This window comes from Dermacentor variabilis, chromosome 3 (assembly GCF_050947875.1).
Source record: "Dermacentor variabilis isolate Ectoservices chromosome 3, ASM5094787v1, whole genome shotgun sequence".
In the NCBI taxonomy this organism is placed as follows: Eukaryota; Metazoa; Arthropoda; class Arachnida; order Ixodida; family Ixodidae; genus Dermacentor; species Dermacentor variabilis.
In genome coordinates, this window is record NC_134570.1 from 53,944,407 (window position 1) to 53,971,858 (window position 27,452).

The 27,452-nt window shown below is 45.9% G+C and overlaps 1 protein-coding gene across 1 annotated transcript in view; it reads right to left on the reverse strand.

Annotated features, from left to right (window-relative positions):
• LOC142575617 (neprilysin-1-like) overlaps positions 1 to 27,452 on the reverse strand; it is a 99,984-nt gene that overhangs the window by 12,593 nt on the left and 59,939 nt on the right. Inside the window, exons 5-17 of the mRNA XM_075685117.1 lie at positions 20,106 to 20,155; positions 17,321 to 17,407; positions 12,389 to 12,594; positions 11,067 to 11,258; positions 9,807 to 9,893; positions 8,511 to 8,641; positions 6,132 to 6,357; positions 4,781 to 4,879; positions 3,477 to 3,554; positions 2,540 to 2,652; positions 1,470 to 1,525; positions 730 to 781; positions 80 to 147 (exon numbers count right to left, since the gene is read on the reverse strand). Coding sequence (XP_075541232.1) covers positions 80 to 147; positions 730 to 781; positions 1,470 to 1,525; positions 2,540 to 2,652; positions 3,477 to 3,554; positions 4,781 to 4,879; positions 6,132 to 6,357; positions 8,511 to 8,641; positions 9,807 to 9,893; positions 11,067 to 11,258; positions 12,389 to 12,594; positions 17,321 to 17,407; positions 20,106 to 20,155 — 1,445 coding nt within the window. The remainder of the gene's footprint in view (positions 1 to 79; positions 148 to 729; positions 782 to 1,469; positions 1,526 to 2,539; positions 2,653 to 3,476; positions 3,555 to 4,780; positions 4,880 to 6,131; positions 6,358 to 8,510; positions 8,642 to 9,806; positions 9,894 to 11,066; positions 11,259 to 12,388; positions 12,595 to 17,320; positions 17,408 to 20,105; positions 20,156 to 27,452) is intronic.

The window sequence follows — 27,452 nt, forward strand, 5'->3', positions numbered from 1 at the left end:
CACTTGTAAGCATTCATACTGCTGTAGTGATTTTCACACTACCGAAACAGGTAGACCACGTAGACAAACCAATACTCACCTGCGTCATCAAAACCGTGAGTGATCTCATGGCCAATTATGGAGCCGATTGCACCCATGTTTACAGAACTGAAAGACAATGCACATATTTACATGAAAGAAAGGTTAGGAACATTCTTATCAGAGCGTGCATGGCTGCAGTGTGAATACAAGCATAACAAATGCATAAAGCAACGAATTTATCGCTATTGAGAACGGACCGAAATTTGTCCCTGGGATCATTTATTAGACGTGAGTACTTGGGCCACCGTTATTTGGCTGAATTCATGGTGCGGCTTTTAGTGAACTAAACCACCTACAAATACTCACCTTATTCTTGCTCCGAAAGGATTAATTGCCAAAGCAACATAAGGCTTATAAAAAAAGCGAGTTCCGTTTGTGAATATGCTCGCTGCTTCACTGTAGCTAGAATTCTTTGATTCGATATCGAAAGGTGGTTTTTCTCTAAAATTCCCATTCGACTCGGTTCGGAAATTTGGTCATTCTAACAACCTTGTAAAAGTAACCAAAAGTCATGTTTTACTACTTGTGAATGTGAAAACATTATTGGTTCCTATTTGCAAAAAGTCTACTGACTGTTTAATATTCGATAAACATGTGCTTTCTCAGGCCCCTTCTTTGCATAAAAGCAGTGGCACGATATTCACTCACGGAGGCAGGCCGTAGCCGTAGAAGGGACTCTGAAGGATTCCCGCAGGAAACGCTGAAAAGAAAAAAAAAAAAAGCAAACGAACGGTAAGTAAGAAAAAAAAAATGGTTTCTCCTGTGGTCATTCTATCCGATAGATTGACGCAGTTAGGCACTGTTTCGAGCACATATTAGGCAAAAAGGTACGTTTGTGTTCTTTTTCTTATGCTTCTCTTGCCAGGGTGCTATATTACGTTTGTAATCTAGCTTCACACTAACATATTACCTCCGAGGAGGCGCGGCTGTATTAAATAATTATCAAAGCGCAATTAATTATTTATTGCACACTTTTCGCTGCTAATAACTCGCAATAAACGGGAAGCAATGACGCCCAATACCACTAAACCGTGCTGCGCACGTTCGTACAGGTGGCATGATTGTGAAACGGTGCACATGAACGACGCTTAAACAAACGATTACTACCGTAGCAGGAGGCTGGAAATTGACTTGCCGGCGTGCGCTGAATAGTTTTCGTACTCATGAAACAATGACGCAGTAATTGTAAGTTTCCATGTGAAAGTCATTGATGGTTTATGGTTTGAAATACGTGCTCCCTTCAATTATAGTCGGCGGTGTCCACCATTTACCGTTATAGTAATCTAGAGGCGTTTTCCCGGATACGCGTCGGAAGCAACGCCAGTTGTTCTTTTGACGCTTGTTCCAAGGTTCGAACCTAATTAACTTGCTTTTCTTTACGTACTTACCTATAGAATTAGCCACACGATTGTAGAAGGCATTCACGACTGCCGATCCAACATATCTGCAGGAGGAGTATAGGATTGATTGATTCATTCATTCATTCATAGATTGATTGAGCAAGTGATGACTTGATTATCTGAATCCTTTAAACGCGTATTATTTAATGAATTATAAATTCGCTAATTAATTTTTATTGGCATGAATTTAACGCCCTTAAGTAATTGGAACAGGACAACCATATACTAGTGTCAGGCTGCGGATGAATGTCGCCTATATAGGTTTCTTGACGTTCGGCTAAATCGAAGCATCCGTACGTTTCCGCATTCCGCCCAAACCAGAGCGCGGCCACCTGAGACGCGAATCAAACCTAGGACTTCAAGCTGAACAGCGGAACGCTGTGTAGCGTCTACGCCATCGCCCACGAAGAAGAAGCGTTCGTCCACGTGCGGCCCTCGCCTCAGCCATTGAGTAGCGTTACTTTTCTGCAAGCCTCCTTTTGAGGTGTCGAGTGAGCTACCGAACACTTCGCAATGTGGCCAACGCGGTTCAAATCATGGATCCGAGACCTCAAAAAAGCGCGACGTACTGCTGAGCGTTTCTCTCGCATCTACCGCCAAATCGCCACTGAATGGTTTTTTTTCTCTCTTTTTTTTCTTTTTTTTTTACAGCGCTACATTTTACGGTTATCTCATTTGTGTTGCATTGATAAGTTACTAATATTCAGGTTATAAGCTAAAGCGTGAGAGAAAACGTGAGTTTTAATGTAGCATGATGCGGCAAAGTGGAAACAGTTGTCGTTCGACATGATTTCAACACGTCACTGAAATTGGGGCGTCATCATCATCATCATTGCGTGTGTATGTTTTAGAAACGCATCGTTTTCTGTTACTTGACCCTTAAAAACCAGCGCACCGGTTGGATGATTCTTGCAGTAGTATAGGGGAGACGCCACTTCAGTAGGGAAGCCTCAAATACATGATAAGCAATATAAATGAAATCAAATGCATGCGTTATTCTTGTCACGGTTTCCCTTTAATCGCAGTAACTATAAAAAAGTACACAAAATATGGCTTACTCCTCACTTCTGTTGAAGTTCGTCCGAAGTTTCTCAAGCCTCTTGACCATTCCGTTGTACCGAACGTTCAGGTAGACGTTCAGGAAAGGTGTTCCCGGTGTGATTTGCTTGATCTAAAGTAAAGAAAAAAATTCGTTGAGTGAGATTTTGGCATCATCACGGCGAAGCATTCCAGAAGGTGAGGTGCGAATCCGTTGAACACAATAAGTGCGCGTCAATGGGCAACATTCACTTATCAAAGCGTCAAAACGATCTGTGTCACTGTATTTGTTAAATGGTTACTAAGTTCTTCAAAGATATTATAAATAATACAGAAGAACACGTAAAGCTACCCAATTACGCATCGAGGCTTTGTAATGCTCCGTATAGTTAACGTCTCTGTAACCTGTCTCTTTCAATCCAAGCGTCGTCAACGAACAGTTTCGCACTGTTAACCCATCTCAGTTCGAACGCTCTATAATGTGGTGGCTACGAGTAGCGTATTTCTCTCAGACGTTTGCGACGTGGCCTGGCCTGTTGCATTCGCGTCCGTCTGGAGCTCAGCAATAACTAAGCCGTTAGCTACTGTACAGTTCCGTATCACATACCACGGGCTATCTTCAGCTACTACAGACACATGGGGCATATTATGCAATTCCAGTCTATATAGTCTAGAATTTTGTATTATATACTACATATATAATTCCAGCTGTAATTCCAGCCACGCACATAAATGCGCGACTCGAATTACAGCGTAGTTATTGCGCAGGGGGAAACGCCGGGAGACTCCACGCTGAATATTTGTCGCGTGTAGGTCAAACTTGGTCGATTCTTTATGCTCTGAAAAATTGCTCCGCTTAATGAAACTGTCGCATGGGCTCAGTTTCACAGTAATTTCATTGATTCACGCATTACAAAATCACCACTGAGACAACCTCGCTAAGAAGAGCATACTCACAATGTCGTAGCGGCTGTTGAGGTGCGTGTTATTCTTCAGCCAACTGGGATAACCAATGTTGTCCACTATCGCGTTCAGCTGAAGGAAAAAGGACGCAAAATCAGTTATCGCTGCTTTGGAAGCATGGAGCCTTCAGAGCGAACACGGAGACGTTCGCCCACGCATTCAACAAGTAGCGCTAGGGAAAAGACTTGGGTTGTGGGGATGTGTGTGGCGATGTAAGTGAAGCATAAAAATATCACTAGGTATTCCTTAACAAGAGGCAAAAAAAAATTCGATACGTACGAACTTACGCAGCGTTTTCTCAGTCGAATCATAGTCCTTGTCTAATTAGGTATTCTTATAAAAAATTACTTTCATGCATTCCACCTTTCGGTCAGGTGACTAAATAGTTGTCTTAGACGTCGTTATAAACACACACGCACACACACACGCACATCCACACTTCTGCGTTAAAGTGGAATTTCTCAATACGTAATCGATTTTCTCAGTATACTATCATGTGTTTCGGATTCACTTGCATATTTTCGCTCAGTATCATTAATGTGCAATAAAAAAAATTAGGCGTTTTTACTTTTCCGCCCTATATGCTGCTTTTGCGCATTTCTCCTCTTGGTAGGTATACGTTGCTTCAATGTCAGGGCTAAAAAGAAGGCAGTACCTCCAAAAGCACCTTGGTCGCGTTCTTAACATATCAAGTGGCTCACAGTTAATTATAATTATATATTAATAAATAATGATAGTTGCGCTATTAATTTTCGTTCAATCAACAGATTCATTCACAGTTCTGTTCCACTTATGGGACTTGCTGCTTACGCATTCTTAAAATACGAACGCACCAAACATTCCATGGGAACGCTATCGTGTGCCAGATAAAGCACACCAGAAAGATAGGAATATTTCCATGATCATAAGCCCAATGCACACAAATGGGAAAACAACGTCACGTTCCTTCACGGCAGAGAGAGAGAGAACAACTGTAGTAAATATGCCTGCAGAGTCGGTTAGGCTCCCTCCACGCAGGGAGGACAAGCTTTTACCGCGACGCGGCCACTACGTCAGTCTCGTGCATTGTGCTCCTCGAGGTCTTGGTTCCTCGCTACTTCCGCGGATCCGAGAGGGCCGCCATCCCCTTACTGGGGGTGCTCCCCCCTTCTCCTCGGTTTCGCGAGGTCGCTGCCTCTCTAGAGCTGCCGAGACCTGCTGGACGGCCTTTAGTTGTGTATCTTGGTCATAGGTCCTCGTTGCAGCCTCTAGCCGCGGCGGGATCGTCGCCAGCAAAAAAGCAGCACTAAGATGTCTACCTTGTTGGCGGCTTGGTCCTTCGTGTAGCCGTCCATCCAGTCGTTCTGTTGGAGGAGCGCACTAAAGGCGACCTTGAGATCAGCGACCAGTGAGTCCATCTGAAGAGGAAGCACAATACAGGTCGCACTTCAGAGCACTGATACTCAAACTATGAATTCGTTATCAATAAGCTCGTCACACGCAATACGGCACTCTTGCCTCGGCCGGCAATCATTCCAGTTTGCTTATCAGTATACGAAGAGCCTGCAAGTTAAATGCAACACAAGGTACCCCGCACTGAACTGGAGGCCGACCGCGCTGCGAAGAGTTGCCTCAACTCTGGCGCTCAGGGAACGAGGGCGACGAACCTCTGATTTTCACATGCCGCCGACAGAAGACATCGCAGGTGAAGGCGACGAAGGGACTACTTCGGTTTTTGAAAGAGACGGGATTGGACAAGCGGCTGTGACAGTGATATCACGTACCATGCCCGATTGATCGACTCTAACGGAAGATGTGTATGTGCTGTGCTACGTGCTCTCTCTCTCTTCCCCTTCCCCATCTTTCATCGCCCCCATCCCTCTCCCATGTGTAGGGTAGCAAACCGGTTAAGCTAAACTGGTTAACCTCCCTGCCTTTCCTTCTCCACTTTTTCCTTCCTTCCTTCCTTCCGACGAACCTCTAATTTACTTCACTCAATTTTGTGGATGCACATCGCGAATATATGCGAAGTAAAAGGAAACACTAACGGCACAAAGTGTGAGTTTTTAATACGGAAACCTGACGCTTGGAGAAGTGCGTCGGCGGCGCTGCGCGCTGTTCAGTAGAAATCGGTATTCGTGCGCTCGTGTAATCCTCCTACTTACAATATCACACAAGCAATGGTAGGTCAAAACGAATCCGGGAGTACCATAAAACCTGAATACACAAATGCACAGACAAGTGTAAAAAACAGGCACCAGAAGTGTTATTTCATGCGCTTCTGTTGTCGTACGTCTCCAGCGTTTCTATGAAGTCTCCGTATGCTCCAGAAATGGAGTCGGGCTTGCAAGAATGAAACGTCGGGTCTGATGGATGGTTATCGGATTGGGTACACCTCCAGCTGTGGGCGCTTTAAACTAAAAAAAAAATGAAACGCCCTGAGTTGATCTCGTGGTGACCATCATGTCTGCAGGTTAAGTAATACGACGGTGTAAGTTGCAAGCAAAGGCTCCAAATTAAATCGAAACTCACCGAAATTGGACCCCCCTCCGAAACGCGGCAAGTGTTTGTCAAGTTCCAACGCACAACGTTCTCAAAAACGTTTAGATGCGTGCTGGTGAGCGGCCCTCTGAAACCGGTTCTGACCACAACCGTCAATATTGCACTCACGTCGTCTTTCGCCTGCGGGCTGAATTCCCTGTCGATGTAGAGCCTTCCCATGGGGTGATCCAGTAACGCGCTGATACTGCCGATGCAGCGCTGCCATATGGGCAGGATCTTCTCCACTCCCTGCACAACGCGCACGAACTCGAATTCCAACTTGCGCAGAAGCTTGGACGAGGTTGGCCCAAAGTTCTGCATCAGTCGCCATCCGACGTAGTTGTAGATGGTGGACCTGCAGGAAGGCGTCCAGTAAGGAGTTTCTTCGACGCAAATAATAATAATAATAATAATAATAATAATAATAATAATAATAATAATAATAATAATAATAATAATAATAATAATAATAATAATAATAATAATAATAATAATAATAATAATAATAATAATAAAGTTTAGTATAATGCTAAGCGGCATGTACTGAGAAGGAAATCTTGATCTACTGGTTGTTTCATGTTAACTACTGGGCACCAACTGTTGGCTGCCCGAAAAGTAAAACAGAAGACGGAGACGGAAGTTTGAACTTCAGGCGTCCTCTAACCAGTGCCCTAAAGCTTGATTCACCGTTTAAACAATGGGAACTTGTCTTCGCTCTGACGAAGACGCGTTCTTTTTGTTCCACCGTTGCTGAACGCTCTCAAGCGCCCATCTCACCGTGAACAGATTCCTTTTTTAAGTTCTACTGCCTTGCCTTTCGTCAGAGTTTGCGCAGTTCTCAGCCAGTAGTTATCTCCGCAGTAACCAAGTACGGAGCCTTCCGATTTATTTCGCGACATATAAGCTTGTCACGAAGCACGTGAACAGAGTTTTTGTTCGATGCAATATGTGACATAAGGCATAAGCATTTATCCTTCTAGTCTTCCTTTTGACGTAGCACTGCTTCGGACAAGGTGGAATTTCAAATCGATGCCGTATACAGAGCGCAGTAATGAGCTCAGAATCCACGGCTACGAACAAACCCAACGCTATAGCCCTATTCATAGATATGCGCCGTTCCTATGAGATTCTGGGTCTATTATTTTGCTTGACTGTTTGTTTCTTTTGTATTATCATGACAGTTGCAAAAAAGGTGTATAGTATGTGTGTTTGCTTTGAACGCTCGTGTGTTTACATGATTTAGGTGCACGTTAAAGAACCTTAGGTAGTCAAAATTAATACAGAGTACTGCCCTATGGCGCGCCTCACAATCATGTCGTGCTTTTGGCTCGTGAAAACCCGGAAATATATTAATTTAATTTTGCTTGCTTTCAACTAGAGTTTGCTTAGAAACGAGCGTCCTCGTTTTTTAAACCTGTGCTTTCTGTGTTTGGGCTCCAGTGTTTTACCTGCGATGAGTGTCTTTCTTTTTTTTTTTCATATTTAACCGAGTTCTTGCACAGACTTAGTGGAACAAAATAGACGGACTTTCATGTAAATTGGTTATAGAAAGAGTCGGAGAAAACTTCAGTTTTAAATTACGCGAAATATTTGCTTTGAACGACGCCCATTAATGTCATCTATCGCTTTTGGGCTATTAAGTTCCTCATGCATTAACAAAATTTCTTAAAGTGAATAATCCGCACTTCAGGTTTCTTTCTATTTTTTTTTCTTTTTTGCCGTGGCTATGACTCGTGTGTCTCAGCGCCTTCTTCGTCCTCGTCTTGTGCGCAAAAAGCTGCATTCATGTCCTACCAACATGCCCAAACAATCACCTTATCGAAATGTTAGACGACAAAGGTGACGCTCAGGCACCTTGTTTCTGAAGTGCCCACGTAACTTTCATATGTCGCACTGACAATACCAAATCTTTGTCATTTCATTGGCGCTCGGCGTAACCAAGCTTAAGGCGGTAGACTAGTTTGTTGTGTAACATGCTAACCGGTTCGCCGCTAGCTTTCTCTGCAAACATTGGTTTCCGAAAAAGGAACTATTAAACATTGCTTCGAAAAAAGCGCCCACCATGCTCCACGCACGTGATACACGACCTACTCGGTGTCTCATAAACACAGTCGATGGTGGCACAGAAATAAACAAACCGATAGAACTATAAAAATTTCTACCACACGATAGATCCAAATGGCATACCCCACGTGTAAATCGAGAGGGAAGAAGCTTTAACACGACTGGAGACATTAGGCACACAGGCCACCGCCATGGCTTGTACTTAACTACGGTGTCGATTATGTTTAACACAAACAGCATAAGTTAGCGGATGCGTAGTGAATCAGCCAGGAGCTAATTGACCAAATAATGCAAGCACGAGAAAATATCGTCATCGAGACTTCTTCCCGTCGTATTTAGTTACACCGACTACAAAACCGTATGGTCATGGAAAACCACGTCACTGGAACGGGTAATTTGTTTTTGTTTTTTTTAGCAGCAGTGAGATGTTGTATTTGGACTCACCCTTCGACCGTCTTCAGAAAGTCGAGTGTGGAATTGTAGTATTCCGGCTCCCTCATGACAACACCTTCTTCCTCCGTCATTGTTAGGTTGATTGGCTCGAAAATTCTGTTCAGTACGGTGAGCCAGTCCACCTAGAAGCAACAGCACACCGGTCGCGATTTTGATTTGCTGCCAAATTCGAAGCTCAACTAGCGTTACTATTCTAAGTAGCTTAAGCCTAGCATGAGCGGCGTCAAATCGCGCCGCTCTGTGCGCACTGGAGAAGGGGCCAATGCTCGTGCCTATTGCATGAAACAGCGTTTCCTTCCATCAGCACCGTTGTCCTAAGAATGAAGCGTACGACCAATCTCCCAACATCTAACTTCTCAAACAACGACAGCCTATAATATTTTTTTAAGATGTCTTTTTTTCAATACACACCTTTCACTCTTGGTCCGGCCTTTTTTTTTTGTAAGTAGCATTCACGCGTTCGTTTACCATTACATAAAACAAATGACCTTTCGGTACACCTTAGACAAGACATTTTATTCTCAACGTCTTCGTCTTGATTTCCGCACAGAACAGAGTGACTACGTTGCGATTTTAGATAATTTAATGATATTAGCGAAATTCCAGGCTTAAATATTTTTGTCGTACAAGTGAACGTATGAATAAATATCTTTTTTCCCAGAGATGGAAAAAAAAAGGAGAAGCCGTACATGAGTCTAACGCTGTAGGCTTTTGTGGCCTAAGTAACTGCATGCCCTAAACTCTCACTTTCAGTTTGAGTTTCAGTTTATTATTCTTTAAATACAATGAATGTGTAAGAGACAATACACTACACTATATAATACAAACGTGGAACTATCACGTTTGTGCAATCATGCACAAGCGAAGTTGTTATTCGAAGGCCCATTTTCATTTTAAGAAATCTCTAAGATAAAAACTAGCCGGAGCCTCTTATTTTCATTCTAGATCGTATACACAAACATACACGAGGGCTAAACTTCAATATCATGAAACGCGCTCAAGGGGCAAATTTACAAATCAGGCACATTTTTCTTGCTCAGCGTTTCACCCTTCGGCTATTACACTCCCCCTTCCCCCACCTCCTCTTTCAACAACAAGGGAAAGGCGCAGCGATTAGAGCTTACGTAACACTTATTGTTTTTATTCTCATTCGACGTGTTCTATACGTGACCGCCCGGAGCGTACGACGGTGTACCTGCGAAGAACAACACCGCGAGGCAACGCCGTCTCCAGGAGCGGTTTCCTCCCACTGTGCGAACTGACCAGAGTGGTGAGAAATGAACTTGCCTGCGGGAACTCCGCGCTCAAGTTGGCAATCGTCCGGCGGTTGTACATGGTGTCGAATACTCGTCGATCTTCCGGAGACCTCGTGCGCTGCAAGGAAAAAAAAATTCGAAGGTGTCCTGCTCTAAGATTCTTCGCATGAAGCCATGATTCATTAGTGGTGTTTTCTTTCTATATGTATTCTATCTTTGCCGTCTTTGTTTGCGCAGCAGGATTCCGGAAGAAAGTTCGTGCAATGTACTGGCATATATCCTTGAAGCGTCCGAAATTAGTTCTTGTTTTTTCTGTTTTTTTTTCTACCGTAGCTAAGCTCGTCACTCAGCTGGCTCCTTCATGCACTTCCTTCTCGTGCGCAAGTCGGAGCGAATGCGGAAAAAAAATATACGTCTCACCATTCAACGGGGGTCAAGGCTTCAGCAGCTGTACGCGTCTTGTGAGCGCATCGTTCTTCAAGGCTGTGTTTGCCAAGCTCGTGCTAATAACGTATACTAAGCCGGCAAATATTATTACGCGTATTAATGAACTTTCTTTGGATGTGAGCTGAGCGATTTCGAATTGTGCCGCGCTTCTCTTCCGCGTGTTGTGAGCCACCGACTTTCTTCAGGAGAGCTTTTGATATTTATAGAATGAAGTATAGGACCATTGGCCCACGAGGTAGCCCGCGCTAGAATTGTTCTAGTTTGTTAGCGTTCGGCGCGGCCAGCTGAACAGGGCAGGGGACATTATATGCTCAGGACATCCAGGACACTGGATGTCCTGAGCATATCCTGGACATCCAGAACACTGGACGTTGGATCCAGGATATCCAGGACACTCAGAACAATGCGCGACACACCACCCAATGTATTTGTCGTCTACATGACGCCTGTCTCGTCGCATTCATTGCTTACCATGCTATGAGTTTGAGTGCTAGCACTCGAAGGCTACTGTCATAACGTTCGATCAAGCTCCACTGCGGCAAGGCAGTTGAGTCAAATAAGTCAGTATCTATGGAGTAATACCGAGGTTATGGGCTATTTTCAATCTTCTGTGTTCATATATGACAAATTTTCCCTATAACAACAGCCCGTAGGCTCGAAAAAGCTGCTAACTTTGTCATAGTGGACTAACTCATTCTTTTTTTTTATTGCGCAATTAAGAATCCTGTAGAGGAAAAGAACGACGGCTAATTGATGTCATGTGCTAGCTCTTGCCTCGTTGGTCGAGTTTCGAAGTTTCTCTGAGAGAACGTGTGAAATTCGCGACCACGCGCGTGTTAATTACCTTGGCGAGATTAGCCTCGAAGGTGATGATGTCCTCGACGGCGGCGTTGACTGCGCTTTCGCTGAGGCTCGGCTGCATGAAGCGTATCGACCCCGCCATGTACTTCTTGTAGGCCCTGACGATGGGCTCGTTGTTGGGAGTGCTCATGTTGATCAGCTGGTTGCGGCCGATCCCGAAGCCGGGTTGATCGAACTGCAATAGGAGCAGAGTGAAAGTTCCAGGTTGGATTATACGCTGTCCAATGACCTCGTTGCAGCCCCGTTCTGTTTCTTTATCTTTTTTTTGCCACCGTGCGTCTAAAACGTATGTACGCAGCGGATATATTGCGCTAGAGTATGTAGCTGCTCTGCTGAGGAGCAAGCAAACTTTTGACCTACTTTTCTCTTTTTCTCTCTATCTCCCCCATCCAGCCTCTTTCTCTTTTTATCCTCCTTAACCCTACCTCCCGTGCAGGGCAGCCAACCGGAACTACTTCTGGTTAATCTCCCTGCCTTTCTCTGCGTTCTTCTCTCTCTCTCTTTGACCTACTTTTGGAGGTCAGATTGATGTGGCAGCTAGCAAGGCGTTCTGACATGAATTTTATACAGTGGACTCTGTGTTAAGAGGTGTGTACCGTTGGCCGGCAGTCTTTGCTAATAATATGTCCAACGTTACGTGTGGCTGGCGGTCACGGTTACAACCAGTTCTGGCGTAATAACTTTTGGTTTAAATGCGTACCCAAATAGGTTTCGCTGTTTGCAATTGTTTCAGTGTACCTCTGTTAAGCTGAAGCAGCCGGAAGTCAAACGTTGTGGTCGTGCTTGTTTCATCAAGCGGGATGATCGTAGCAAATCGGGCGCAGGAAAGCATCAGTACGGTTTGCGTCTACCACGACCTGTATTCACAAAAAATCTCTTATGCTATATTTGCTCGTAAGAGATAATTACAGCCAATCCCGAAGCTGGACACATTAGCGAAGGCGACGCGCCAGTGGCAGAGAATACTTACGAAATAAAATCATCGTGAGTCCGGGTCACATTCTTTCACATCTCGGGCACCATTTTAGCGCTTTCGAGTTAAGCGCATGCTGTTAATCTCGATCCTATCGTCAACTGCTTGCGCAGTCCGCGTGTGGTTGCCAGTTTGATGACGGTGCACCTGATAACACAGTCATGGCGAGCGGACACTGACAACCATCAACTGGACAAGAACAGAGTGCGCGTTATCGCGGGTGTTTCTTTCTTGCCAGTTTCCACAGCCCCCTATCCCTCCCCCCACATCGGCAAATGATGGCTGCCCACTCTAGAAGCGCTGCTAGTTCTGTCTGGTCCATATGTACTCACGCTGATGACGTAGACGGAAGTGTTCTTGAGATCGACGCCCACGCCGGTGGCCATGATGAAGCTGAGCCCGGTCTTGGTGTAGGCCTGGACGAACAGCTCCTCCCAAGATGGCGCCTCCAGCCAACCCACGGGCCGGGGCCAGTCGTGGATGCCGACGCTGCTGAGCATGGTACGCAAAGCGGCGTACTTGGTCTGCTCGCTGATGGCTGCGCGAGGGCGGAACTTGGTTAGTTGAGAGAGAGACAGAATAGAGGAAAGGGGTCAACCAGAGGCACGTCCGGTTTGCTACCCTGCGCTTGGAGAAGGGGACATAGGAAAGGGTAAATTAAACCGCTCGTCATTCGTGTATGAGGCCGCGGGTGAAGAGTGGGATGACAAATATGAATATAGGCGGTGCAACGAGGTACCTAAATGCGTGAATGATGCCCTGGAACGTGCCTCATCTAGGCGTATAAAATCACAGTGCGTTAAAAAAGCAAGGAAGCAGGCGGAATGGAGTTAAAGAAAACGGCAGTAAGAATGTGTCCCAAGTTTGAAAACACCGGATCTGCGGCGTTTGAGCGCTGCTAACATGTATGTCCGGTGCCCGACAGATACAGAGCCTAAGGTCTACACTTCCACTAATTTTAACGAGTGCGCATTAAAAATTATGGTTAGGGACTTTTGGGAAATAAATGAGAACTCGGAAATGAGTTGAAAGAAAATGAATTTTGTATCCCCAGCCTATACCTAGACATTCGTAATTCCACTTCGCACAATTGCTGTTTTCAGAATCATTTTCTTTTTCCTCGAAGTTTCAAGAATGAACCACCATAGGGTCTGATATATAAAATTTCTCAGTCGTTTGGAACGAAAATTGCACCACGGAAAACACTGCCGCTTAAGCCGCAATGTGTGTACAGGCGAAAAGCATTTCGTTGCCTGCGTGAATAAATATTCGCGGCAGTCAATGTTTCAGCGCGTAGTTGTTCAAGGCCGGTGTTTTCACCCGTGCTGGCAAAAAAAAAAAAAAAATTGGAGAAGGTTTAACGGTAAACGCGAGACAAAAGCGTCAGCATTATGTCGCATCTCTTTGATTTGCTGGATCCATGAGTTAAACCACGTTCACCGCAATGCAAAATGTTCGTCAAGAGCTCATTCGACACACGTCCTGCCTATTCGGGGAACGAAATGCCACTGACGGTTGACCGCAGCAGACCGCCGTTAGTTACACAATATAAGAATTCAAGGGAGAGGTATCTACGGTTTCCGCAAGGGTTATGATTGAAAAGTTGGTGCACTTGTTTAAAGAAAGAGCTACTTGCTGTGTCGACGTTTCGGCCAGGGACCCACCTTTCCGAAGGCAAGGCTTCAGGAAAATCGGTTATACACAGCGACCATTCGCACTCTCACGAATAGTCCATTGCATGCGAAGAAACTAGTTTGCTCCCAAGGCTCCATTTGGGCTTTTATTAAGCAACGCTTCATAACGTGCTATGCATATAATGACAGGAACTTGCCAACATTAAGAATACTAGGACGTGGACCATCGTTGCCTTCAATTTCCTAGCTTAACGCCTATTGTTTCCAAAATATTTCTTATTTCCTGATAGTAAACAGTGTCTGTCCAAGTTAAACCGCTATAAGTGTGTCTTCTACGTTCGCATTAAGTCATACGTGGCTGTGCATCCCGGTACACACTCGTGGGTGGTTCAGAGCGTGGACACTCCAATAATCTTACTGTGGGCAACCCTGGGAATGTGACCGCGCAGGTACGATTGCAGTAATAGGTAGCACGTTTATTTGTATATTCTGCCGAGCTTGTTGCTTAAGACGTTCCTGCGGCGATATTTTCGAAGAATTATATTCTTCACAATTTACGAGGAAATTAATTATTCTATTCGCACGAAGGCAACGAGTGCGCGCGCGCATGCGCAATCATTGCGAATCGTTTTGCATTTGTAACGGAATACGTCGTTAAAGGTTATCAACTTACTGAGACAAAGATAATTGAAGCCAAGAAAACGAACTCTAGGCAAATACGGGTAGTGACCCTCATTTCCACGATGGCTGATCTGCCACACTGCTCCTATGAACAGGTAGCGCCAGAAGGGGCCAGACATATTTTGTAGGAAACTGCGCGGTATATACGGGGCGTTAGAAGGGAACCGTTTAAGGTATAGCGAGCGTTCATACGCATCACAGATGGTCAAGGGCTTAGGCGTGTCAACAAATCCTCTCTAACGTTGACGGTTGGGAATGTCTCAATGGTAACAACAAACGATTTGCTTATACCCACTGGCAGCTGTTCCATCTGGCGATGGCAGCCACCCTCCATGTGAAAACACACCAATTTCTCTGCGGCTACGCTGGTATCAAAGACATCCGGTTAAATGACGAGCGTTGGGAGCTGCATAATTAATCAGCACTTTTTTTTAATTTGTCGTTATTAACGCGAAAGCATTATATGCCGCATTACGCGAAGGTCCGGCGTCGTCGTCTTCGGCGGCGTGACCGAGCGATGGTACCAAAAATGGCGGACGGCGCAAGGAGTAACAACCCGCCAAAAAGGCTCGAATTGACGTCAAATTTCTCTGGGAGGTGCCTGTAAACAAAGTAACATAATGGCTTTGCAAAGAAAAATTTGGTACGTTTCGGTCTCGGTGGGAATCGAATCCGAGCGTCCGGGGCGGGCGACTAGCACGCTTCTCCGACGCCACGGCGGCTCCGCGGTTCTGGTTGGCTAAAAGTTGTGCCTATAGTGCGTGCGTCATTGCACACGTCGCGTCGCAGCCATCTCGCTCACTAAAGGCGTGGCCTGGTGCGTGCGTCGTTGGCCACGTGAGGGCGCAGCCATCGAGGTGGCGCCACGTCACAAACGTGTAAAACGAGCGCGCTGCTTCCCGCGCGTCACTTGCAAGCTCTTCGGATTTCGCCGGCGCAGTCTCCACTGCAATGGACTCTGAAGCATATACCTCAGCGGCGCTAGCGAACCGCGGTCACTCAGAAGAAGAAGAGAGGGAACACAAAAAAATAGCGCACTGCGAACAGAGAGGCCGGCGCTCGCTACAGCTAAGACCACCGCCGGCAGCATGTCTCCAAACCAACGCCGTGCAAGTTTACAAAGTGCACGGCGTTGCATTGTCGTCCCAACCTATAACAATCACATACAAGCTTCCCTCGGAAAGAAAAAAACAAAAAGAAAACGCACTGCAACGGCACCTCCACCTTTGAAAGAGAGCCGCGCCAGCTGGTACAGCCTAATGACTTTGCTCTTCTCACGCAAGTGTTGAGCTAATTGGAAAATAAAGGCTCGCCGTTTCAGGCTCAACTATTTGTCTTTGGCCGGGCCGTCACATCGGGGTCACCCGTAACATTTGCATTCGCGTTTCCCCTTGAAGCCAGTGACACCAAAACAGATCTGTACAGAAAAAGAAGAAGAAAAAAAGAGAAAGGAAGGAAAAGAAACGCTGTTCTAAACGCTCAAAAACATGCTTGGCGTCAGTGAAGTAAGCGAACCGTACTGGTTGGACTTTTGCTGGTTCGGCTCCTCTTTCAGAGTTGAAGAACGGGTACGCTTATACGTGTTTGTGGGTGGATCTTGTCCGTACTGCTTTAAGTTATAACTGGCCACACGTAGGCGTAGTAATAATGAAAAGAAAGAAAGAAAGAATTAGAAAGAAATGATGCACGCATGTCATCATTTGACACGGAAGCTTCGGAGTTCTCATACAAGCCACGTTGATGGCCACGCTCGGCCATCAAAGCAGACTTCGGCGAAAGGCGGCGCGAAAAGAAGTAGAACTACGAATTTCCTGCAGACAAAAAAAAAGAAGTAACTGTTGCGCTATCCAGTAAAGCGTGGACGAGGTAACCTTTATTTCGTAGTAATCGATAATTTTACGTTCCAGAGCAATAATTTGGCACACCGAAATAGGCTCCTTTGCTGGCGAAACACCTCCCCGGGAGAGCTGTGGGTACACCGTCCAACGGGAAAGCACCAATTTGGACAGCACGCCAACGGCGACGGCGTCGTTTTTGCGCGTTGACACGTCCGTGTATAATCGATATCGCGATTTAAAAAAAACACGCAATTGAATGCTTACAGTTGCAATGATCGAAGGAGATATATGTTGATGGCTGAATTACTGGCTCTGGTCTTGCTCTGCGTTTGTTACGCGCAAAAGGACCGTCAATAAACAGGGAAACAAAAATTTGCGATTGTGAGTCGATCATGCCAAACAGCGGTGGATATCAAGTCTTTGCATGACGTCAAAGATACCGCGTCGTCCTGGTCTCGGAGGACAAAGTCGAATGCCATTGAATTCTCGTTCCGGTGGTGCTGACGCTCTTTCGCTGCATGGAAGCAACTTGTTTTCGAAAGCTCCTTTTATGCATCGACAGTAACCTAACCTCACGCACAGTCGCTGTTTCGACGTCTGACGTAAGAGCGTAATGGTGCGGCAGTTGTAAGATGGCGACCGTCCCGCGTCTGATTTTTTTTCGCCAACTTCTAGTGTACCATGATTCTGGCCTTCATAGAAGAGAGACACGCGCTAGATCGAAAATGTTATCTGTGAACTACGCAAAAAAAAAGAACATACACACTCTGTCATATTCCGGGACGCGTTACACATCTTCTCCCCAAATAATAATTATTGGCTGCCTTGCTTGCCTCGCCTTTTTTTTTTAAAGATCTGCGTCCTTTCAAAACCTTTCCTGTCAAGGATGCTAATGTGACGGTGATAACGCGAATGCCGTTATTGACCTCGAAGCAAAAGAAAAGAAGCACGCGCAACGTGGTAGGCGACGATTATAGTGAGGGGCACACAAGTTCCGAAAGGGCGCAATCTTTTCTCCGAGTGTGCGTAGCTTAGCTGTATGTTTCACCTCCGCGTATTTTTTTTTTTTTCCCGCGCGCAGGAACAACGCGAGCGCCGGAAACAGGCTCACATTCGTTCGTGCAGCAGTGGTAGGCGAGCACCACTTGGTCGGTGACGTTCTGGTCATCCACCTTGTACGGCGCCTTCTCCAGGATGTCTGCGTGTAAGAAAAAAAAAAGTGTTTACGGGACACGATGCTGTAGATTCTTCACCGTGTGCTGTCGAAGCGTAAGCGATGCATCGACAATTTCAGATGGCATCCCTATGACGACTCCTATACCGCTCTTGAACCGCACCCGTTCACTAATGTATTTCTTTTTACGATGATAGTAAAAAAAAAAAAAACGACGCATTTTGGTCATTTTCTGCGTGTCAAGCGTGAGCGAGCCGAAATTGAGAGTTAAAGCTGCATAAGCTGCAAACTAGCACGTACTAGCCACTTTCGATCAGCAAACTTTTCGTCGTCATCCGATCTGCCCGATGAACCGGTGCCGTCTGATATACGCCTGCACGGCAGTGGCAGCGCTCGTACGTTATACCCCTGTCACACGGGAAGATTTAATGTCATTCGCATCGAATGGCATTTGATGCATCGAGTGCAATTCGGTCTCTTGCGGTGCTACGCAGTAAAGTATAATGGCATTCGCAAATGATAGCAATGACGATCCGGAACAAGATTTTATTTCGGGTCCGCAGCCACTGCAGCTGTAGCCATGGCACCGCGCGTCAAACACCGACGAACCACCACGAGAGTACACAACACCACTGCTGCCGTTGCTAAACAAACACATCTAATATGGCCGACCGCCGCGACAGACTCCTGATGCAAAGAGTAATAGCGCTTGAGCACAGCCCGTGGTGAAAATATCATCGCGGCAAAAATAATTAATCCTTTTTACAAGTCTAAAAAAAATATCTTCTGACTTTGCTGATGCGCGCATTATTTTCTCGCGTTGCGTGTCGCTGTTGTCCATCTGGGGTCAAGACTATACATTCGGTTCGAAATCAAATGCGAATGAGTTCTCCTAACTCATTCGATGGCAAATGTCATTCCATTCGAATGACACTAAATTTTCCCTCGTAAATCCCGATTAGTGGGATTATATGCGAATGACATTCAGTTCGAATGACATTGAATCTTCCCGTGTGACAGGGGCTTATTAGTTTGTGTACTTCAAAATATTTCCTGGTGTCTCGAGGCCCAATTTGATTCCAGGATTTTGGGGAGATGCCATTCACTTCGTATTAAGTGGTCACGTTTCTTAACGCTGAAATATCAGAAGTTGCTATGCGATGGGGCCACTTGCACTGGAAAGGGAACCCGCGACCTCCCTGTCAGCGGCGTGCATATACACACTTCTGCAGCCAATCTGCAGTCTCCTTTTAAAGAGAACGAGACTACACGTACTGGTGAGCTCGTTTGTGCTGCAATGCTGGAACATACCGAAGTGCGCGACATATTTCAGTATGCGGAAATGGTGCAGGAAAGAATTGTTCTCGAGTCAAGGTTCAGTTAGCAATATAACAAGAAAAGGCGTCAAGTAATTTGTTCTGGTAATTTTTGAAGGAAACTGTACGGTATGGGGAGTTAGAAAGGAAGACTTTCGGTAGGAAACCTTCACAGACGCAGATGCCGACGGTCTTAGGCGTGTGTGCGAAGATAGCCTGATTCGGGAGTGTATCGAAGTGTGCACACGGCTCGGCGGTAACAGCAAAGCAGTTTGCCTGCATATGACAGCCCTGCAGGATGGCTGTTCTTTGTGTCAACGACGGCCGCTTGCTATCTGAAAACATCCGTTTCTCTGCTTTTTTCCCCCCGGTATAACAGTCGTACGGTTAAAAGACGAGCGTCGAGAGCAAGGTAATGCGAAACAACTTTCTGCGCTTTTTGTTCTCGCTGTTACCGAAGGAACACTTGATCGACACCCCGAGCATAACTGTAGCCACCGCGGAGGCTAAGTGACAATGAAACTTTCAGCGTTGGCTCCGCAGCAGAACTGTGTCGCGTTAATGGATAACTCATTGCTGTCAACTTCTTTGTCTAAATGCACTCGAATTTGATTATGCAGGATGTTCACTCTGGGTCAGGAGTGTGTGTAACTGTACGCGTTTCGAGAAATTTGACACTACATTGATCTAGAACTCTGTTTCGCCCCAGACCTCGGAAAGCAACCTTGAGGTATGTTTCGATATCACTGAGGCTGCGTGAAAATACCGGACGCGGAAGCAACATGGCAATCTACTACACATAGTTCCATCTTCGTCTCTGCGTTTAGGCAACTAAATGGAGTTTTTACCATAGCAAACATGAGGAGATAGGTATATTTTGTTCACGTACACGGAGGTGCAGCTTTTGGCGTCTAACCGTGGTATATACATCTAAAAAATTGTTTTTCACGTTCGTAAGATAACAGTAACCAATAAAAACCACCTTAAAAAGCTCTTATGTTTCATACCTATATTCGGGTTTAAGGAAGATATACGACGATTCGAAATTATTAAGAAACACATTGTGTCAACCTTTGCTTGTCCGGTGGCATGGTATTATGAGCATTTATATACATAGGAGATACAAACTTTCCTTTGTGTAACGCGTTGAGAACGCATGAAGTAAATTGTGAAGCGTGCGCTACAAGTGCAATGCGATTCTATAAGGGTAATAAAACGTCGCAAACAAATAAGATGCACCTGAATATTGCGACAATATTTGCGACAATAAATACGCGCTTTGAAGTCAACGTCCAGGGAGCAACAAAACAAAAAAGGGCGTCAAGTTAAACACGTAGGTTTTGATAGATGGCCTTTGCAGCCGTTTATACTGGTGAATACAATATGTCACTATAGATATAACTTGCCTCTGAGTTGGTGAAGCACCTTCAGCCGCAGTCGATCGAACTTGCTGAACCTGCAATGAACAAAATAAAGGTTTCAAAACCACATGCTCAGTGGTGCGAAACCTGTTTCAAGGCGCAGCCGGCGCGAAAATACCTGTGTTACGTTCAATATTCGCTGCGCGTGCTTCAATCTTAGAGAAACATTTTATATTAAATTCGTTATATCCGATGATTCCTAATATACGTGCTCGTTATATCATGATTCAGCAGCATCCCATTACGTGCGCAAGTTCAAAAGCAATGCCTCGAGCTCAGCTTCTGCATTTCGTTCGCACAAAATGGTTGTTTTGCGCGTTAACCGCGAGTTCCGATGCCGCAGTTTGCTCACTCACCCAATTAAAAGCTTTAGCCAGTAATGGCTTTAGTAATAGATTGACCATGCAAATGACAAAAGAAATTATACTTGCTTTCTCATAATACCGTCTGATTTCCAAGGCCTCTGCGTTAATATATAGACCTTGGGAGATTTCCGGTGCCGTCCTGTTTCGACAAATTTCTAAATAAGCCTCCCCTGGAATGCAGGACCACCTATGCCTCTCCCTCCTCTTTACTGCCTGTCGCCGTCTTATTGATCGCCTGTAGTAGGGTGGAATAGACTAGAGTAATGATAGCATTGCTCATGATCTCTCGCGAAATAAAAAGGAGGACATTACTTTTTACTCTAACGTTCTTGATTGTTTCACAGAAACCATAGCCCGCTCTAAACGGAGGGTTCGTGAAAACGCAACAGCTTCACTCTCAGTTTGTATCGAGAAAATAGACAGAGAGAAGCGGGAGAGAGAGAGAGAGACGTTTACATTTATAATAAGCTGGAGTTAGCATGACTGGGGGCCTATCACGCCATTTCATGCGTTCGCTGAGGAATGTGACATTGCACTGGGACCACACAAATACCCAAAATGGAGCGTGCGCCCATAGGGGGTGTGCCCCGAAACACACGCTAAACTCTCAGTTCCCAAAGTCTCATTGAGACCCCGTATATACCATATGGAAAGCAACTTGAAACGTATGTGTAAGAGCGCGAACAGACGACCACAAGAAGGGAGACACATACACACAGCACTTGCATGTACGCGTCTCCCTTCTTGTGGTCGTCTGTTTGTGCTGTTACCCATACGTTTCAAGATAAACCAACTCGGCCCCCCCCGCCTCCCCCCCCCAAAAAAAAACGAGTATTGGTGGAAAACAACTGCACAGGCGCATTCGCGGAAACATTCTCACGCTAGGACATGTTCTCCAGAGCAGACCGCCGTGGTCGTTATTAGCCAAATCGCAGCCACCCATTTGGGAAATGCCGCTTAATTAATAACGAAACGGCTGTGCGCGTATCGTCGCCGTACAGGCGTTCACGCTCCGTCACAGCACGACGCACCGCGGGTTTAGTAGATGTCGTCTTGAAAACACATTTTCGAACGAAACGACAATCTGTCGCACGACCCAGCCTCATTCGAGTAATCCAGCTTTCATCCCGTAATGCGATTGGCACAACTGAGTAAAACTAGTAAACCGCCACGAAACGCACCAGACAAGGACGACAGATCGCAAAAAGAAGAACGAAAAAAAAAAATATCGTACCACCAGTCGGTGCGTGGCTAGCACTCCGCGTCCTTGTCTGACGTGCCCTATCGTTGTTATTAGCTTTAGTCAGTTGAATTCCGCATATTAGGTTATGAAGGAAAAGCAACTAGCCCAATTTTTTGTCGTTTTACTGAGTCCGGCTTTTCCTATAATAGCGCACTTGAGAAGTAAAAAAAAAAGAGAGAGAGAAGAGGCCTAAGGTCTGCTTCGCCCACGCTGAATTTTATGACGGCCACAGACCGAAGCACGGAAACGTAGAAAGAAATTGTAAAAAAAAAAAACTGAAAAACACGCGAGCACCAACAGAAGCGACAACTGCAATAGCCCCCCCACTGACGCGGGATAACCCAGACTCCGCATCACGCAAGCGAAGAAGGCCAGTCACACAGAGGCCCGCATAGAATCATCGCTCGTTATCCTCGGCCTTGACAGCTTCTCCACCCAGTCGAGGAAGGAAAGCCAATTAGCGTATCGCAGGAAGCTCGCGAGATACGTGCCGCTTCGCCGTGTACGGGTGCGAATTAATTTAATCGCTCCTCCTCTTTTCGGCGGATGACGGCGCCGACGGTGCAAGACAGAGACCGACGCGTCTTTTGTGCGTACTCCGTATGTATAGCTTTGACTCTCTCTCTCTGTCTCACTCTAACCTCTGACCTCGCGTGGCAGCAAATCACGTCTAGAAGAGCCATCAGTCTTATCGGCGTGCGTTCGCGCGCGCTTTTCACGGCCTGAGTCATCACCGAGGTTTTTCATGTACCTCATTCTACCCGTGCTACCGTATCTGGGTGCTAATGGCGACGCCGTTAACGATGCCTTAGCGCACCGCGACAACGATGGGATCTTCTCCTGAAAGAAGACTCGGTTCCCCTCAAGCTTGCTTGCTTGCTTTTTTTTTTTACCATCTATATGTCTTTAGTATTTCAGGCCAACACGTCACATATAGCGCTCTTTCTTTTTTCCTTCCTTTTTGTTACCTTTTGTTATGAAGCTTATGGTGCGTTTAGGCCACCTGATTAGGTATTCTGTTTAAGAGCGAACCATACCGTATGCGTGTTAGACTCAGAATACCACTTTAGCAATGCGAGACTGAGGCTTCTCCCACTGACGGTAACAATAACGACATTTATTTTACTGCATGCACTCGGTTTAGCGCGGTTATCGTGACCGTTATCGTCATCATCACCATCACCATTGTAGGCCTATATTTATATCCACTGCAGGACGAAGGTTTTTCGCGGCGATCTCGAACTGCCTCTGTTTTGCGCTAGGTGGCTGTAATTATTACCGCAACAATTATAAGGGCATTTGAACGCGAGGAAATAATATATTTCGAAACGCGCATTTGAAATAGTCGGTGATCATCAAGACAAAACGTTGAGCGCGGAGGAATCATGACTATACGAATGTCGTTGTGGTTTCCCTCTGATTTTCTTTGCGCGCTCAACAGGCTGAATTGCGAACCGTGGGAGGTATGTTCGCGGGCATCTGACAAGCCTTTGTTCCAAATAACAAGATCCTTCTCGACTGCTCATCATGGTTGTAAAACGAAAATGAACAAACGGAGTCCGTATAGATGGCTCTTGCTCCATCACCGTGCCTCCACTTCAGCTGCCTTTCTAAATCGCGGCCGTATAGTGGTTTCCTGACCTTCTCCCGACATTTATTGCTGAAAATATCTACAAAACCACTATCGCGCTCGAAACATGTGCGTTCATAAGTGCTTTAAGTGGCACAGCCTCTGCGGAAAGTGAGATCGTCGTGACAGAAAACACGTCTGAGTACTGAACAGAGCGTTGCTTTGCATATGAAACCACAACGCTTGGGCATTGACAAAAATAACGGCAAGTGGTTTCAACAATGCCACTAACCGCGGCGCATTGCCCTATTTCATCGCGTGTGTGCTGGCTGCAAGTATCGTACGTTCCCCTCGTAGGGAGCTTCGGTTTTTTAATAAGCCTTCGTTAGTAGGCACGAAAGCAGCTCATGAGTCAGTTGCAAAGAGTGTAAACGGCTCCCCGCGTGGCTCCAAATCCGTCATTGTATATATACGACACCGAGTGCAAGCTTACCGCCTCGCTAACTACAGATTTTATTACGCCTACTCAATGTTTCAGAGCACGTCGCCCATCATCTCGCCTATATTCCTCTATTGCACTTCGTGATCAGAAACCTAAACCAACACGGCATGTGGACATCGCGATATTTCCTGAAAACTCGAGACCTGTATAAATTGGGGCTTTCCCCTTTTTTTTTTCTTAACTATCCGCCGCTCCAGTAAGGTGATAATTTCTGAGAGTGTAAACAGGAAAACGCTCGTTCGCGTAATTAAAACGTTAAAAAAAGAAGATGACACTACACTGCGCTACGTATAGTATGACCTACGCAAATCGTCCTCTTTATTTTCCGGGGACACCACAAGCCACTTGGTGAAGCTAATCCCTTCCTTTGCGCAACAACTTCATTCTTTTCTTGACGCATGACGCGTCGCTAGTTACGTTACAACGCCTGCATCGCTCTCATATCCGGCAGGCCATGTATCACTTTTCAGCTTTAAGCAATGAGGTCTGTGATGCTATGCACAAGCGCCAAAAACATTCATTCGGGGTCCTCACAGTCGCCCGCCCTTCGCCCCCTGTGCCACTACCTGCTTCTCATACGACCATCCTGTTTCCTCTTCTGTAGTCCGGTATAGCTACATAGTTGCAACTCAATTTAGCAAAGTGATGACGACGCTCGAATTATTTCGTAAAATCGGGGGGTTCGTAAAATCAAGAAAGGAATTTTTCAGTCCTTCGAACTCTAAACATTGTACCGTAGCGACACGCGAAAGCTACCGCTACATTGTATTTGCTGCTAATCCAGCAACCTGTCGCATAAACCATGAAATAACGAAAGCAACCAGCGCTCAACACCGACACCGCGCACACCAACACCAACACCAACACCAACACCAACACCGACAGCGCACTCAACACCGGTTCTTACAAAACCGGTGTTGAGTGCGCTGTCCCGTGCACTGGCGCGGCGTGCAGCCTCGTCAAAATAAAGCTAGGGATGTGATCATGGCGCCTAGATGTTTTAACACGATAGCTTTAGAGAGTATGCTCGAAGAAAAACCCGTCTGTGTCAAAATTAGAATGAAATTAGAGCTTTTTTTGCTCATTTATTTCAGCGAGAACTTCGTTCAATCGAGTTCGGCCAAGTTGGTTTCGTTAGTTCGGGTTAGAGACAAGATTGACCCTGTGGATACCTGCCAGGGAATGGAAATAACTCGCTTTGTTAGGTCGGGAACATTGTTAAATCGGGTTTCATTAGATGGAGTTTTAATTGTATAACCCTATGAAATCGTTCGGCAGAAAATTCAGTGACGTGATCACTGTATGTTGCAATTGGAGCTATCGCTATGTTTCTAAAGACGCTATAAAGTCCAAACTGCTATGCTTATCAGGACGCACTTATCCGCGACCTGAGCCGGTTGCGTCGTCTTGAGGTCGTGCTCATACTGTCTTAAGATTCAGCAAACGTCACACCGCGCGATTTCCTCTGACGGGCACCAAATGTTATCAATTGTATACAGCACGAGACTCATTACGCAGGCGTTCGACGCTACCTTTTCTCTTCAATGTTCTCGTATCCCAATTGGCCTCGGCCCTAACCCTTCACCATAGAGAAAGAAATTTCAATTTCTTTCTCTATGCTTTCACCCTCTATTTTTTTTTCTCGCCCTTTTTGTCTTTGAACGGCCTACGCTCGTTACGCCACCGCAAAGGCGCAGCACGTCTGCTCTTCAGATAAGCAGACGTCGCAATCGAAAGCAACCGCGCTGCCTTTGACGCAAACTTGCAGAAGTTCAAGAAAGTGTCACCACTCGGAGCGATGCCGGCCGATGAGCACACGTGCTGGGGGACCCCTGTCGGCTTTGCGTCACGAGCGCGCATGCGCGAACGGCGTGACGCAGGTATTGGGGCGCCTGACCGGTCGCTGGTTCTTTCGGGCGGCGCGCATGTCTGTGACGGCGGCGACGGCGTTGCAGTGGAGGTATATTACCAGACGGCGGCGCGGCGTTCAAGGTTAGCGGAAGCTGTGGTCACAGAATGGGCTGCTGCGTTGGTTGCGCCGAGGTGTCGTCTGTTCTTGCGAAGTTGGGCAGACGGAGGAGACACAGGTTGGATCTTGTTCGCCGTCGCCTCTTCGTCGAGACCCTCTATAGTGTAGTCGTTCGTGATCGCCATGCTAATGAGCGACGGAGATGAGACTGCCGGCGGGATGCAATACGGAAAGGCAGTAGCAAAGATAAATGAGTGCCCAAAAAGGAAAAAAAGTAAGTGAAAATAAACAAGAAATGGCGGATGCTTGGGGCGATTGAGCAAGTGCGCTTATTGCTGCCTGTTTGGAGGGACTTAAAGCAACAATATTTTTCTAAGCGACGAAGAAGCTCGTGATCTGCGGAATATAGCTTATAAAATCTTTGTTTTCGAATCGAAGCGCGATCGACGATGAAGTCTCTGATAACAGTAGATCTCTATTTTTTTTTTTCTTTTAGAATTTGTCTCTGTTCGAGCTTTAGCGCCGCTCATTGCGACGCCGTGGTCTGACACCGCCACGAAAATATCGTCTGCGCGATTAGCTTGGATGCAGATGCAGTTTCTTCTGTTTTTCTCGCTCCTGCGTGACGAAACACGACTGATGGAAGTGATTACGCTGGAAGTGTAGCAAATCGTTTATTATGAAGCCTTCGAAATGATAGGCAAGTATGAGGGCTGACAGAAGCAAAGACTGTTAAATTTTAATAATTAGTTTTGGGCATTGTCTCAACGCACAGCACGAAGCCCACGACATTAGAAAAAGATTGCTGATCTATTTTTGACAGTTCACTCACATTCTTCTTTCTTAACGGTCTCAACGCGTTAAACTCCTATACGTAAAAACGCGCATGGAAGTTGTGCGACGTAGTCAGCATCCTACGTGCTGTGCTACTAGTCTTATTTTTACAAAAGTGCCGCAATTAGCACAAACATTATGAACAGAACCGCGCTGGGTAACCTCTTCCTGAATTTTCAATTCCTGTGCAATGGCATAAGTAATGGATCACTAAAATAAATTAGCTGATCACGCTTGACTATCGTCGTCGTTGTGCCATCATTACCCTGCATATTACAGCACTATACAGGAAAAAAGTCTCCTTCTAAAATTATTTAATTATACCTGTCTTGCAGCAACGGAACCCACACTATACCAGTAAGTTTACAAATGTATTGTCCCTCAATGTCCACCTCCACCGTCCTCCACACAACATCAAGCCACTATGCGCCATCTTATCACCTCTACGCCATAAACCGCCTGCCCCATTTCACTTAGTTCTGCCAAGAATATTAAAACCCTGTTGCGTCCTTAATAAATTTATTCCCACGTCTCAGTGACTCCGCGTATTATGTCGAGCGTTAATATTTTCTCTGAACAAGATTGCGTGGCTACCGGCGTTTACTCTGCACTCTCCTGAGCCCATATTCACAAAAGAAAAAGAATCGACGTTCTTACGCCAGTTCATGAGTGACGTCCCCAGCAAACCGGGATAATGGACATATTATTAGCGAAGACGGCCGGAAAAAGGCTCTTACGAACAAAACGCTTGGCGAGCTCGACCCCTGAACTACAAATCTTGTCACGAAAAAAAAAAAGCGTGCATATGAAGAAAACTTTCGCGACTGCCGCTTAGACAACACGAAGTAA